The 16,413-nt window shown below is 39.4% G+C and overlaps 1 protein-coding gene across 7 annotated transcripts in view; it reads left to right on the plus strand.

Moving 5' to 3' along the window:
- The window catches only part of DGKI (diacylglycerol kinase iota), a 219,789-nt gene extending 206,951 nt beyond the window's left edge, over window positions 1-12,838 (plus strand). For all 7 annotated transcript variants that reach the window (XM_077266728.1, XM_077266733.1, XM_077266729.1 and 4 more), the window contains 4 exons: window positions 1,328-1,448; window positions 10,493-10,529; window positions 10,797-10,896; window positions 11,929-12,838. In XM_077266728.1, the coding sequence (XP_077122843.1) occupies window positions 1,328-1,448; window positions 10,493-10,529; window positions 10,797-10,896; window positions 11,929-12,045 (375 nt within the window). In that variant the 3' untranslated portion in view covers window positions 12,046-12,838. The remainder of the gene's footprint in view (window positions 1-1,327; window positions 1,449-10,492; window positions 10,530-10,796; window positions 10,897-11,928) is intronic.
- Window positions 12,839-16,413: the final 3,575 nt, after the last annotated feature.

A 16,413-nucleotide genomic window follows, 5' to 3' on the forward strand; every position in this document is an offset into this window, starting at 1 on the left:
AACCAAGGAGGTAATACACAGAATAGTTGAGTTTACCACTTTTTTTTAAGGGTGGATTCTCAATAAATATGAAATTCAACTCGCATTTTCACTTATGGCAGAAAGACAGGGTGCACTATTTTTTGTTTTGCTGTAGGGCCCCTCGTGGTCGATGCTGCCGGATGCCGGAACATCAAGGCGGAATTTTCAAAACTGTTTGTAAGAATTAACTGTCGTTGTTGCCCATAGCAACCAATCATAGAGCAGTTGAAGAAATGACTGTTTTGAATTGGTCGCTGGGGGCAACAAAAACCTTTTTTCCTTTTTTATAGAATGTTTAGATAACTGAGGAGCTTTGCTCCGCCTTCTAACTGGGGTTATGTGCCGCCATATCTGGCAGAAAGTGAAGGAGTTAAATATATTTTTTTTTTCACTTTTTGCTCTAATCAGTAAATGTTGGAGGCCACAGGAGAAGCGACCTTGAGGAGGGGCAATAGTGGGGAGGAATCGGAGTTCTCTATGGTCACAAAAAAGTAGCTTAAAATGATGCTGCTTTTACAAAGGATTGTTTTGGCTTCGATGGGGTCCTCCGCCACCGTCCAATCAGCGGACGTCTTGGCCACCACTAGAGGGCGCCACTTACAGATCGCCCTCTAGTGGCAGAAACTTATCATCATGTTTGTGAACATGTTGATTTTATTTTTGCAATTTTTGCTACATTTTCAGCAGAACCTGGCACAAGGCAATACTGTTATATATTTTATATACTTTCTGATATACCGTACCTTACATTTATGGCGTCTGGAGGCCGGGTGAGCTCCGCTGTATATGACGAGGGGGCAGGAGATGATATTATACCTCTGCGTTTCTCGCCTTTTGTGCACATGAAAGACCGTTATGGCGAGAAGACGCGTCCGGCCTCCCGTAATTGCGACTTTCATTCAGTCTGTCAATTTCCCACCTCCCATTATCCGTCCATTATCGCGCCCGGTGCAGGATTCTTCGCCCTTTTGTTGGCGCCGTTTTCTCCCCGGCTCTTCATTTCCTTTGATTCATGAGAATCCTCCTGCTGACACAATGCGGCTCTGCTACATCGGAGCTTACAATCTAAAGGGAAAAATCTTCACTATAACCTTCTTTATTAAGTTTTCGTCTTTGTTCTGTGTTCTCACGGCGCCTCTGATGGATCGGTGTTGTCATAGGGGCAAAGATTTGCTCAATTCTCTCTGGTATGATAAAACTGAGCTGCCAGTACTCAGAAGTGTTGTCATAGGGACACAGGTGGAAAAACTTTTTGCACAGAAGATGTAAAATTTTTTACTCATTTTCAGTGTTTTTTTTTCTGCAGGTTACTGAGTGCTGTGAGAAAGGAGCACGTTTACGGGTCCAGGGGCCGGCGCGCTGCTCACTGCTACACCTGGCGGCGCGGGCCGGGCACGCGGAGATCGTAGCGTACATCCTGGAGAACGGTGAGCGCAGAGCTCTGCTACAACAGACGGTGCTGCATCAGACAAGCTTTGCTACATTACGCAAACGTGGCTCTGCTAGATCAGATAAACTCTGTTCTGCAACATTGGCCAGCAGACAAGCCTAGCCCTGCTGCGTCTGACAAGCTCTGTCCTGCCCGACTACGCCCCTGACAGCTCTGCCACATGCAATAGCTTCTGCTCTGCTGCGTCAGACAAACCCAGCTCTGCTATATCTGTATGGTAAATGCAGCTGGTACACTTGTGCCTGGAAGGGTTAAATTGACTACCGCCTGACCATGACCTCAGCTCCCCGTTGTCCCAGTCCCTCTGCAGCCATCTTTTCTCAATCCTCACAACAGTGCCCACTTTCCTGGCAGTATTTCTCCCTCCCCGCCGCGCCTGTGTGCTGAGCCTTTGTACATGCTGCCTCCCTGCTGCTTCCCCCCCCCTCTGCTCTCTTTTTCACAGCCCGGCTGGTTTTGTCTCCTTTTCTCCATCTTTTGCCTCTCCTCCTCCTTGTCTCCTGTGTGGGCACCCGCTGGGCACTGACTGACAGTCCGGTAATGGCATCTTTCTTTGGCTGATTTTGGGATGGTTCACCGGTGATGCCCGGGTTACGCTGCCCAAGATTTTATGTGACGGATCCTCGAGGAGTCAGAGCCAAAATTATTAGAAAGTTTGAAGTCATCAAGAACAAAAAAATCACAGCACGTATGACTTCTACAAGTGACCCTATAAATGCCAGACTATCTATATACTCCATCTTTACTGACACCTACTGTATATACTCCATCCCTGTATATACTCCTTCTTTACTGACCTCCTATATACTCCATCCCTGTATATATTCCTTCTATACTGACCTCCTATATACTCCATCCCTATATATACTCCTTCTATACTGGCCTCCTATATACTCCATCCCTATATATACTCCTATACTGACCTCCTATATACTCCATCCCTATATATACTCCTTCTATACTGGCCTCCTATATACTCCATCCCTATATATACTCCTATACTGACCTCCTATATACTCCATCCCTGTATATACTTCTTCTATACTGACCTCCTATATACTCCATGTATATACTCCTTCTATACTGACCTCCTGTATACTCCATCCCTGTATATACTCCTTCTATACTGACCTCCTGTATACTCCATCCCTATATATACTCCTTCTATACTGACCTCCTGTATACTCCATCCCTATATATACTCCTTCTATACTGACCTCCTATATACTCCATCCCTGTATATACTCCTTCTATACTGACCTCCTGTATACTCCATCCCTGTATATACTCCTTCTATACTGACCTCCTATATACACCATCCCTGTATATACTCCTTCTATACTGACCTCCTATATACTCCATCCCTATATATACTCCTTCTATACTGACCTCCTGTATACTCCATCCCTGTATATACTCCTTCTATACTGACCTCCTATATACACCATCCCTGTATATACTCCTTCTATACTGACCTCCTATATACACCATCCCTATATATACTCCTTCTATACTGACCTCCTGTATACTCCATCCCTGTATATACTCCTTCTATACTGACCTCCTATATACACCATCCCTGTATATACTCCTTCTATACTGACCTCCTATATACTCCATCCCTGTATATACTCCTTCTATACTGACCTCCTATATACTCCATCCCTGTATATACTCCTTCTATACTGACCTCCTATATACTCCATCCCTATATATACTCCATCTTTACTGACACCTACTGTATATACTCCATCCCTGTATATACTCCTTCTTTACTGACCTCCTATATACTCCATCCCTGTATGTACTCCTTCTATACTGACCTCCTATATACTCCATCCCTGTATATACTCCTTCTTTACTGACCTCCTATATACTCCATCCCTGTATGTACTCCTTCTATACTGTATTCAACACCTGTCTTACACAGTACCAGGGCACTTCACAATACTACACATAACTAATCCCACATCGTAACTTGTGAGAAGAAGAAGAGATCCCATACAATATTAAAACCAATGTTTATTAATATTTATATTTAAAATAACATAATAAAAAAAGCAAAATATACCGTAGGGGACACCGAAATACAAGGCTGTTACTCAATAATAAATGGTATATACTAACAAGTAGCTTGCCTACACAGAAAGATATCCACGCCGATACAGCGGATTAATACAATAAATATACACCAACAAATGGTAATATTACAGCATAGCCCAATAGAATGGCCAGCTAGAAAAGGCCCTATCAATGTATTCACTGCCTATAAAGGGATTATGGTAACCAGCACAGTGGCCTTATAGAAGGCAGTAATACCAATAAGGATACATGTGACCGAAAGAAAAACACCCATCCGCAGTAACCCAGCGTGAATGCCCATATAATGCCATGCAGAACAATGTGTATTACCTTGCATGAATGGCGTCCCCTCACCCCGACGCGCGTTTCACCTCCTGCTTCTTCCGGGGGCGTGCCGAGGTGAGGGGCACCAGTGCTTTTATAAGAGAGGTGATGATTGGATCCATCAGCAGAGACGGCGCATCGCGTGCGACACCGCCCCCTCATTGTGACGCGCTTCCTGCCGACACTCAATGACACGCAAGCTTAGCTATGCGTGTCAGTGTGTGAGCGTCACTGGAAGCGACCGAGGGAGGGATCGCGACGCATGCGCACTAGCCAGACGGAGAAGCGGTGGAAGGAAACAGCGAAAAGGATGAAGAAAAGAATAAGGGGCAGTGACGGGGCAACGGTAAACCATGAAACCATGATGGATGAAAAAGATAAAAAAGTTGCCAAATTCAGAATTAATACATCTAATGTGTCTATTAACTACGCGTGACCAGTGAATAAAAAAAATATAACAATAAAGACAAGAGTGTATACACTTTATGTGTCTATTCATTAGTAGTGACCGGTGAATAAAGAAGTGCACTTAGGATATAAACATATCACCAATTTAATAAATTTGGTAGTGTTCAACATAAGCCAACCATGAATATTTCGCCATGTGATATCCCTTACTCAATAAACCATTTTGTACCATAAAAATAAATAAATATATAAATATTTAGTACACCCTACTATAATGCAATAAAGAATGCTGCTCTAAAAAGCTAATAACAATAAGCATAAGTGCCCATAATATATGCAAAAACACCTTCCAGTTGCCAATGCCCACTAAAGAGGCATAGAAATACTACATATGTGTACACAGATAAAATGCAAAAACAAAAAATAAGAAGAAAATAATAATAAAAAAATAAATTAATTAATTAATATCCCATACCATAGTGATAATAAAGAGAGGATATACTCCAAGACTCCCTCCAATAATAATAAATATATATATCAATAGAATAAAAAACATCCCATATCACCCACTATAGGATGATCCCTAAAGGAATATCCCTAAAACACATAAATACTAAAGACTGATTTTCTTTCTTTTCTATCTTCTCTTGCTCCTCTTCTCCCAAAGGGATAACCGGAACCACCGCACACTCCGTCAGACAAGAAGATCAAAAGACTCGTAGACAGGCCAATAAGCAAGAACCTCTCATTTACTAAAAAACACACAAAAGCATTGACTGTTAGAAGATAAAAACAATACATAACAACAATATAAGTCAATACATAAATAAAGTAATACCCCTCCTTCTATACTGACCTATATACTCCATCCCTGTATATACTCCTTCTATACTGACCTCCTATATACTCCATCCCTATATATACTCCTTCTATACTGACCTCCTATATACTCCATCCCTGTATATACTCCCTCTATACTGACCTCCTATATACTCCATCCCTGTATATATTCCTTCTATACTGACCTATATACTCCATCCATGTATATACTCCTTCTATATTGACTTCCTATATACTCCATCCCTGTATATACTCCTTCTATACTGACCTCCTGTATACTCCATCCCTCTATATACTCCTTCTATACTGACCTCCTGTATACTCCATCCCTCTATATACTCCTTCTATACTGACCTCCTATATACTCCATCCCTGTGTATACTCCTTCTATACTGACCTCCTATATACTCCATCCCTGTATGTACTCCTTCTATACTGACCTCCAATATACTCCATCCATGTATATACTCCTTCTATACTGACCTCCTATATACTCCATCCCTGTGTATACTCCTTCTATACTGACCTCCTATATACTCCATCCATGTATATACTCCTTCTATACTGACCTCCTATATACTCCATCCCTGTATATACTCCTTCTATAATGACCTCCTATATACTCCATCCCTGTGTATACTCCTTCTATACTGACCTCCTATATACTCCATCCATGTATATACTCCTTCTATACTGACCTCCTATATACTCCATCCCTGTATATACTCCTTCTATACTGACCTCCTATATACTCCATCCATGTATATACTCCTTCTATACTGACCACCTATATACTCCATCCATGTATATAATCCTTCTATACTGACCACCTATATACTCCATCCATGTATATACTCCTTCTATACTGACCTCCTATATACTCCATCCCTGTATATACTCCTTCTATACTGACCTCCTATATACTCCATCCCTGTATATACTCCTTCTATACTGACCTCCTATATACACCATCCCTGTATATACTCCTTCTATACTGACCTGCTGTATACTCCATCCCTGTATATACTCCTTCTATACTGACCTCCTATATACTCCATCCCTGTATATACTCCTTCTATACTGACCTCCTATATACTCCATCCCTGTATATACTCCTTCTATACTGACCTCCTATATACTCCATTCCTGTATATACTCCTTCTATACTTCCCATCCAGTATCTCAGGAGGCACAACAATACAGAAAGAATATACCGTATACTGGGGTGTTGTAACAGACGACTGCATAGAAAGGAAATAATGTGGGACAGATCGTAATCGCATGGGTACATACATACAGAGGAAACTGAAAAGATGCAGATATACAGAAGGAGATGTAGAGGAGGTCAGTACAGAAGCAGAATCTACAATGGTGGAGTATATAGGAGGTCAGTATAGAAGGAGAATATAAAAAGTAAAAGACTATATAAAAGATCAATACAGAAGGAGTATGTTCACTGATGAAGTGTATAGAAGAGAAAACATGATAATGGAGCAGGGGAGAAAGTGTAAAAGAGGTCAGTACAGAAGGAGAATAAAAAAAGTGAAGGAGTGTATAAGAGGTCAGTACAGAAGGAGTATTTACAATGATGTAGTGTATGAGGTCAGTATAACAGGAGTATATACAATGATGTAGTGTATGGAAAATCTATATAAGTAGTATTTACAATGGTAAAGTGTATAGGAGGTCAGTATAGAAGGAGTATATACAATAATGAGGTGTATAGGAGGCCAGTAAAGGAGTATATAAAATGGTGGAGTGTATAGGAGGTCAATATAGAAGGAGTATATACAATGGTGGAGTGTATAGGAGGTCAATATAGAAGGAGTATATGCAATGATGGAGTGTATGGAAGAGAAAACAGATGATAAAGGAACACGGGAGAAGGTGAAACGAGTCAGTGCAAAAGGAGAATATAGAGTAAATGAGTAAATAAGAGGTCGGTACAGAAGGAGTATATACCGTGGTGTAGTCAGTGTATAGGAGGTCAGTATAGAAGGAGTATATACAGTGGTGTAGTCAGTGTATAGGAGGTCAGTATAGAAGGAGTATATACAGTGGTGTAGTCAGTGTATAGGAGGTCAGTATAGAAGGAGTATATATATAGTGGTGTAGTCAGTGTATAGGAGGTCAGTATAGAAGGAGTATATACAGTGGTGTAGTCAGTGTATAGGAGGTCAGTATAGAAGGAGTATATACAGTGGTGTAGTCAGTGTATAGGAGGTCAGTATAGAAGGAGTATATACAGTGGTGTAGTCAGTGTATAGGAGGTCAGTATAGAAGGAGTATAGGAGTATATACAGTGGTGTAGTCAGTGTATAGGAGGTCAGTATAGAAGGAGTATATACAGTGGTGTAGTTAGTGTATAGGAGGTCAGTATAGAAGGAGTATATACAGTGGTGTAGTCAGTGTATAGGAGGTCAGTATAGAAGGAGTATATACAGTGGTGTAGTCAGTGTATAGGAGGTCAGTATAGAAGGAGTATATACAGTGGTGTAGTCAGTGTATAGGAGGTCAGTATAGAAGGAGTATATACAGTGGTGTAGTGTATAGGAGGTCAGTATAGAAGGAGTATGTACAATGGTGGAGTGTATAGGAGGTCAGTATAGAAGGAGTATATACAATGATGGAGTATATAGAAGAGGAAATTAACAAGATACAGGAGAAGGTATAGAGGCTGTCAGTACAGAAGGAAAATATAAAAAGTAAAGGAGTGTATAGGAGGTCAGAATAGAAGGCATATATACAATGATGTAGTGTATAGTAGCTCAGTACAGAAGTACATACTATTATGGAGTGTATAGGAGGTGAGTGTAGAAGAAGTATATAGATATACTGTGCCAGCTACACATAATGATCCTTCCCACATTATATCCTTCTATGCAGTCTTCTGTTAGAACACACCAATGTATGTTCTTTCTATACTGGTGCATCCTGAAATACTATATTGGAAGCACGCACACACGATGATGTCACTTTTAATGTTCTGTAATTCAAATGGCTAATTGATCAAAATGGTTATATACTCCGTCTGTACTGATTTCCGCTACACTTTCTCCAGTCTCCTGTCCGTTTCCTCTTCCTATATTGGACAACCCCATGTGCTTAACGATCTGTTTCACACTATATTCATTCATAACACACTGTGCCGAATTATGCCGTGAAAGGACCTCAGATAGGACAATCCTGGTGTGGTGTATTTGGGAAGTCTCAGATATCTCGTAAAGAAATAAGATTCACCGAGATTACAGCGTTCTCTGATTGATATCCGGAAGCAACAAGAAGGACAAGGTCTGTTCACTCTGGACATCAACCACAGAGGTCCTACAATTGTTCCTTCTCCGAATAATCAAACACTCATTACCTAGGATGCTGCTTTCTCATTTCCCATCTGTGAGGCCTTCAGTCCCTTAAAATCTTGGTGGTGATCCCTCGGGTAGATCAGTGTCAGTAATTACAGAGGGCTTGCCTCCAGGAATAGGCTTAATCCAGGAGATCTTTTGTTTTGTAGTTTTTTTCTTAAAGATTTACATTAGAATAGAGCATTGGGGGTAAAGAGCATTGGAGCGTCCCTCCGAGTCTAGTACCGCAGCCTTAAATTAATTATTTATGTGACTCTAATCATCACAAATCTCGGGGCTCTTCATTATTGACTTCAGTTAAGTGGTTTTTTTTCCATGATCCCAACCCTGAAATTCCTGTTCATGTGGTGGTAAAGTTCTTTTTGAATGTTTCGACATTGATTTCTCATCAGTTTGGTTTTTATAAATTCTCCTTAAAATAATGGAATAATCTGGTGTTATACATTGTCTGAGGGTCTTCGGAAACATGGTGGAGCACATTTAGCATTTGAGATGTTCCCATTCTTCTGTTTGGGTCTTCGAACTCCACAGTGTCATAGTCATGCTCTCCGTGATCAATTTTTTTTTATTTTCATCCTCTTGGTTCTGTCAAGCCTAATTGTCTTCGCTATTAAGTTAGGTCTTCAAGAACTTCAGTTGTCTAAGGAAAGAGTTGGCTTGATTGGTCAGGTTGTTACTTGTTGGTTTTCCTTGCCACCCTTGGTTCTATGAATATTCTACATCATCTTAGTATCAGTTGAGGGTTTTGATGTCTAACAACCATAGGTTGGACTTCTCGAGATCTTTGCTGGCTCTGTTTTGCTCTCTGACCTTCTCACTGGCATAGTCATAATCTCTGTGATCATTACTATCACTTTTTTTAATCCTCTTGGGTCTTTGAAGCTTAATTGTCTTCTCCATTGAGTTGGGTCTTCTTCTTGTAGAGCTTCAGTCTTTGAGCAGAAGGGTTGGCTTGATTAATCAAGTGGTTACTTATCGTTTTTTCATGCCACCTTTTGACTCCTGAATAGTCTTCATCATCTTAGTATCTTTTGAGGGTTTTTACTTCTAACAACAATAGGATGGACTTCTTCTCAAGATCATTGTTGGTTCTGGATTACTTTCTATTATTTTCAGTGGTATAGTATTGATCGCATGTTTCTATTAATTTTTTTTTCTTTCAAGCCTAATGGTCTTCTACATTGAGGCTCATTCCTAATGTACACCCAGACATTCAGTCTTCGAGGAGAAAGTGGTGGCTTTAATTGGTCAATTGGTTGTTTTTCTTGCAACCTTTGGTACTTTGAGCACGCTAAATGATCTTAGAACTGACTTCTCGAGATCATCGCTGGCTTTATTTGGCTCTCTGAGTTTCTCAGTGGCATAGTCACATTCTCTGTAATCGTTTCTATTGATTTTTTTTCTTTTCATCCTTTTGGGTCTTTCAAACCTAATTGTCTTCTCCATTGAGTTGGGTTTTCTTTTTGTAGAGCTTCAATCTTCGAGGAGCAGTGGTGGGATTATTGCTCAAGTGATTACTTGTTGGTTTACCTTGACACACTTGGTACTCTTTACGCTCTTCATCATATTAGTATCTAATTAGAGTTTTGACTTCCAACAGTCATAGAATGAAATTCTCAAGATCATTGTTGGTTCTTTATGGCTCTCAGTGGTATAGCCGTGATCTCTGTGATCGTATAGATCCATCTTCATACTTTTTGTCCTCATGGCTCTTTCAAGCATAATTATCGTCTTTATCCTTTTGGGTTTTCTTCTCTTGACTCATAGTTTTCAAGTGCAAGACCGTCAAACCTGTTTTTCAAGACTAAGCAAAATGAAACAAGTCCGCCTATGTTAGTAGCAAGCAACATGGTGGTTCTACATTTTTCCTGTCCTCATTTTTGAAGAACCCAAAAAAACTGAAACATGTGCTCGTGCGAACTTGGTTATCACTAAGCCTGATATAATGTAAAGTGGAATTTTCCTTTAAATTCTCATTCCCATTTTTTTTACTCTTTCCCTTTAGGACCTGAGGATCTCCTGGACATGGTGGACAGAACCACGTAAGTTTATCAATAGCTATCTCCTTTCTTACGCTTTTCGATAATCTTGACTTCTCTGAAAAATAAAGGGAGGGTGTACCAATATGGAAGCCAGCAGAATTATAAATGCAGCTCTGGATGGATGAAACATAGCCAACGCTTTATTTTCTATCCCTGAGGTTCACAATGGGTATTTTTATACATCAGACATACATGGACATTGACTTTGTATCGCAGATGTATGACCTTGCACAATGAGTGTTCACTTTTATGTGGTTTTTTTTTTAGAGGAGAGACGGCGTTGCACAAAGCTGCTTTCCAGGGACACCGGCATGTTTGCCAAATTCTCGTGGATGCCGGTGCTTGTTTGTCAAAGAGGGACTTTAAGGTGAATCATTAACTAGTTTTATGGATTTCACGATCAATGAGTTGTTATAGATACTTGATTCCAGCTCACCCAGTTGCTCTATGCTCATCCACCTGGGGCTCAGATACCGGCCTCGCCCTGGCCTCACATTAAGGAAAATAGAAAAAATTACAGTCCGGCTCAACAGGACTGCATTTTCCTTTTCTTTTTCTTTTTCAAAAGAAAATATGGTGCATACAAAAGAAAAATTTACATGGTCGACATGACCCAGTAGGACTGCCTAGTGCAGTCGAAACACGTCGACTGGGTCATGTCGACCATGTAAATTTTTCTTTTGTATGCACCATATTTTCTTTTGAAAAAATTAAAAGAAAAGGAAAATCCAGTCCTATTGAGCCAGACTCCAATTTATTCTATTTTCACTGAGTTGTTGGACGTGTTCTCTCTGAAAAAAAAAAAGTAAAAAAAAAATCCCGTAGGGTTAGAAGAAGACCTTACTTTCGAGCCGGTGGATCATTACGTTTGGCCCTTTCGAGAGCCCAGTCAGTTTGAGTCGCCTATTAACAAATGTCAAACTCCTGTTACCGTATATGGCTCCCCCAAAAATTAAACTTTCAAAAAGTTTCCATCTCCCTTCTGCTACCATATCCATCTCTCTAAGACCTTCTGCTACCGCACCTTTACTTTCTACACCCAACACTTTCTGCCTTGGCTTCTTCTGCCAAATAGCTGAGACACCTTAAAGTTGGAAGCTGATAACCCAGCTCCGTCAAGCCTAAAGGTGGCCATGGTATATTGGGTGAAAGTTGGCAACTAATAAAATTTAACACAATGTCCGATTCCCCCAGTTTTATAACCTTTTAGGAACTACGGTGGGCCACCACTGCGCCCCAGAACAGGTTTGATGGTTTGGTGGCTTTACGACACTTACACCAAATTTTCCTCCTCAAATTATGACCTATAAAAATTCTTACAAAATTAGCACATTTGTATCCAGTTGACCCAATATATTTTATTACTTTTGAACAGATTTTTTTTATTTTATTTCAACAGGGACAAACCCCACTGGAGATAGCCCAAAATACCGGAGACTCTGAACTTGCATCCTACTTGGAAACATGTCAAGCGAAGCAACTTCTTTCCAATGACGACTTGGAGACAGCAGTTTGATGAGGGCACCATATGGCAGAAACCAGTTTGAAAAGCGAAGAGACCCGCGCAGCCGAAAGGATCCTGGTGAAGGTCACCCCCTCACCCAGGTGGAGGAAACTGGTCGGAAGTGGCACCCCTTCTTCATGCAAGATTTCCAGTGTAGGGTGCACTTTCCAGTTTCTGAAGGGCTAACGAGACATGCCACGGAACTGCCACTCGCTTGTTGAGGGATGACGAAAGCGGGGTGAAGGATGGCCGAGGCCGGGCCGAGCCCTCGCCCCATGAGGAACCCTCTCTCTCTCTTTCTTTCTCTGTGTATTCCAAAAAGGCGCATGATCCCGTCCATTGTCTAATCTCCTCACGTTGGTCAAACCTATCCCGGCTCAGTCAGAAGGGAGGACTCCGCGGCCGGCACAGTGTTATCAACCTCACAGCTGTTATTTATTTATTTTTTGTTTTTATTCAGTATCTGCAGAACCAACTCATTAAAAAGAGACTGGAAACTGCAAGGAATGAGTGTGGTGACCGTCCGGGCACAATCAGATTATAATTTATTCATCATATGGAGAGTCGACCTAATATATCATTATTTTTTTTAATGAGACGATTCACATGACCTAAAATACCGTTATAATTATACAACACGAGAAGACATCCTGTCACATTCACAAATATATGGATATATATATATCGGCGCTCATATACCATGACATATCCTGTGATGTTTGATTTGTAACATTATTACATAGATCGTTGCAAACTACTGTTCTCTGTCCGACATTTTAGGTTATTAAAGTCTAAATGAAGTGTCTTTTATTAAAAAGTAACATTTATCTACACCTCAGTCATTAAATCCCTCTACATAGGGGCAGTATTATAGTAGTTATATTCTTGTACATAGGGGCAGTATTATAGTAGTAATATTCTTGTATATAGGAGCAGTATTATAGTAGTTATATTCTTCTACATAGGGGCAGTATTATCGTAGTTATATTCTTGTACATAGGAGCAGTATTATAGTAGTTATATTCTTCTACATAGGGGCAGTATTATAGTAGTTATATTCTTGTACACAGGAGCAGTATTATAGTATTTATATTCTTGTACATAGGGGCAGTATTATAGTAGTTATATTCTTGTACATAGGGGGCAGTATTATAGTAGTTATATTCTTGTACATAGGAGCAGTATTATAGTAGTTATATTCTTGTACATAGGGGCAGTATTATAGTAGTTATATTCTTGTACATAGGGGAGCAGTATTATAGTAGTTGTATCCTTGTACATAGGGAGCAGTATTATAGTAGTTATATTCTTGTACATAGAAGCAGTATTATAGTAGTTATATTCTTGTATATAGGAGCAGTATTATAGTAGTTATATTCTTGTACATAGGGGCAGTATTATAGTAGTTATATTCTTGTGCATAGGGGGCAGTATTATAGTAGTTATATTCTTGTACATAGGGGGCAGTATTATAGTAGTTATATTCTTGTACATACGGGTAGTATTATAGTAGTTATATTCTTGTACATAGGGGCAGTATTATAGTAGTTATATTCTTGTACATAGGAGCAGTATTATAGTAGTTATATTCTTGTACATAGGAGCAGTATTATAGTAGTTATATTCTTGTACATAGGGGGCAGTATTATAGTAGTTATATTCTTGTATATAGGAGCAATATTATAGTAGTTATATTCTTGTACATAGGAGCAGTATTATAGTAGTTATATTCTTGTACATAGGAGCAGTATTATAGTAGTTATATTCTTGTACATAAGGAGCAGTACTATAGTAGTTATATTCTTGTACATAGGGGCAGTATTATAGTAGTTATATTCTTGTACATAGGGGGCAGTATTATAGTAGATATATTCTTGTACATAGGGGCAGTATTATAGTAGATATATTCTTGTACATAGGAGCAGTATTATAGTAGTTATATTCTTGTACATAGGAGCAGTATTATAGTAGTTATATTCTTGTACATAGGAGCAGTATTATAGTAGTTATATTCTTGTACATAGGGGGCAGTATTATAGTAGTTATATTCTTGTACATACGGGTAGTATTATAGTAGTTATATTCTTGTATATAGGAGCAATATTATAGTAGTTATATTCTTGTACATAGGAGCAGTATTATAGTAGTTATATTCTTGTACATAGGAGCAGTATTATAGTAGTTATATTCTTGTACATACGGGTAGTATTATAGTAGTTATATTCTTGTACATAGGGGCAGTATTATAGTAGTTATATTCTTGTACATAGGGGACAGTATTATAGTAGTTATATTCTTGTACATAGGGGGCAGTATTATAGTAGTTATATTCTTGTACATAGGAGCAGTATTATAGTAGTTATATTCTTATACATAGGAGCAGTATTATAGTAGTTATATTCTTGTACATACGGGTAGTATTATAGTAGTTATATTCTTGTACATAGGAGCAGTACTATAGTAGTTATATTCTTGTACATAGGGGCAGTATTATAGTAGTTATATTCTTGTACATACGGGTAGTATTATAGTAGTTGTATTCTTGTACATAGGGGCAGTATTATAGTAGCTGTATCCTTGTACATAGGGGCAGTATTATAGTAGTTATATTCTTGTACATATGGGCAGTATTATAGTAGTTATATTATTGTACATAGGGAGCAGTATTATAGTAGTTATAGTCTTGTACATAGGGGGCAGTATTATAGTAGTTATATTCTTGTACATAGGGGCAGTATTATAGTAGGTATATTCTTGTACATAGGAGCAGTATTACAGTAGTTATATTCTTGTACATATGGGAGGTATTATATTAGTTATATTCTTGTACATAGGGGCAGTATTATAGTAGTTATATTCTTGTACATGGGGAGTATTATAGTAGTTATATTCTTGTACATAGGGGCAGTATTATAGTAGTTATATTCTTGTAGATAGGGGCAGTATTATAGTAGTTATATCCTTGTACATAGGGGCAGTATTATAGTAGTTTATGATCCTAGTGGCTGAGGATCACAAAACGGACTAGCTAAGTTTATGAACATAGACACGAGCTCTAGGGAGGTGGTAACTGGACTGACCGCAAACCTGATCCTAACCAACACACTAAAGGTAGCCGGTGAACGTGCCTAAAATCCTGGACGTCTCGACGCAGCTTGAGAAACTATCTACTCCTGGAGGGAAAGTAAGACCCTCACTTGCCTCAAGAGAAATCACCCCAAAGATATAGGAAGCCCCCAACAAATAATAACGGTGAGGTAAGGGGAAAACACAAACGTAGAAATGAAAACAGATTAAGCAAATGAGGCCCGCTAATACTAGATAGCAGAAGACAGATAGGGAACTATGCGGTCAGTAAAAAACCCTATGCAAAATATCCACGCTGAGAATACAAGAACCCCCACACCAACTAACGGTGTGAGGGGAGAAACTCAGCCCCCTAGAGCTACCAGCAAGCAAGGAAATCACATATTAGCAAGCTGGACAAGAAACAAAAATAAACCAAGAAACATATGACCACTGATGGTCAAAAAATGAACCAAGCAAAACTTAGCTTCTCTTGAAGAGACTGATAACGAAGGACTGCAGGAGAGCTCCAAAATAGCACTGAAGACATTGACAGCAGGCAACAACTGAGAGTCCAGGTGAACTAAATAGGAAACCAGCTAAGAGATAACAAGACAGCTGATCAGCCTCAGACCTGCAGAATGACACAAAGAACCACCAGAGGGAGCCCAAAGACAGCACTCACACAGTACCAGTTGTGACCACAAGAGGGAGCCCAAAAATAGAGTTCACAACAGTAGTTATATTCTTGTAGATAGGGGCAGTATTATAGTAGTTATATCCTTGCACATAGGGGCAGTATTATAGTAGTTATATTCTTGTACATAGGAGCAGTATTATAGTAGTTATATTCTTGTACATAGGGGCAGTATTATAGTAGTTATATTCTTGTAGATAGGGGCAGTATTATAGTAGTTATATTCTTGTACATAGGAGCAGTATTATAGTAGTTATATTCTTGTACATAGGGGCAGTATTATAGTAGTTATATTCTTGTACATAGGGGCAGTATTATAGTAGTTATATCCTTGTACATAGGGGCAGTATTATAGTAGTTTGTTATGATCCTAGTGGCTGAGGATCACAAAACGGACTAGCTAAGTTTATGAACATAGACACGAGCTCTAGGGAGGTGGTAACTGGACTGACCGCAAACCTGATCCTAACCAACACACTAAAGGTAGCCGGTGAACGTGCCTAAAATCCTGGACGTCTCGACGCAGCTTGAGAAACTATCTACTCCTGGAGGGAAAGTAAGACCTCACTTGCCTCAAGAGAAATCACCCCAAAGATATAGGAAGCCCCCAACAAATA

Source organism: Ranitomeya variabilis, chromosome 5, assembly GCF_051348905.1.
Source record: "Ranitomeya variabilis isolate aRanVar5 chromosome 5, aRanVar5.hap1, whole genome shotgun sequence".
Classification (NCBI taxonomy): Eukaryota; Metazoa; Chordata; class Amphibia; order Anura; family Dendrobatidae; genus Ranitomeya; species Ranitomeya variabilis.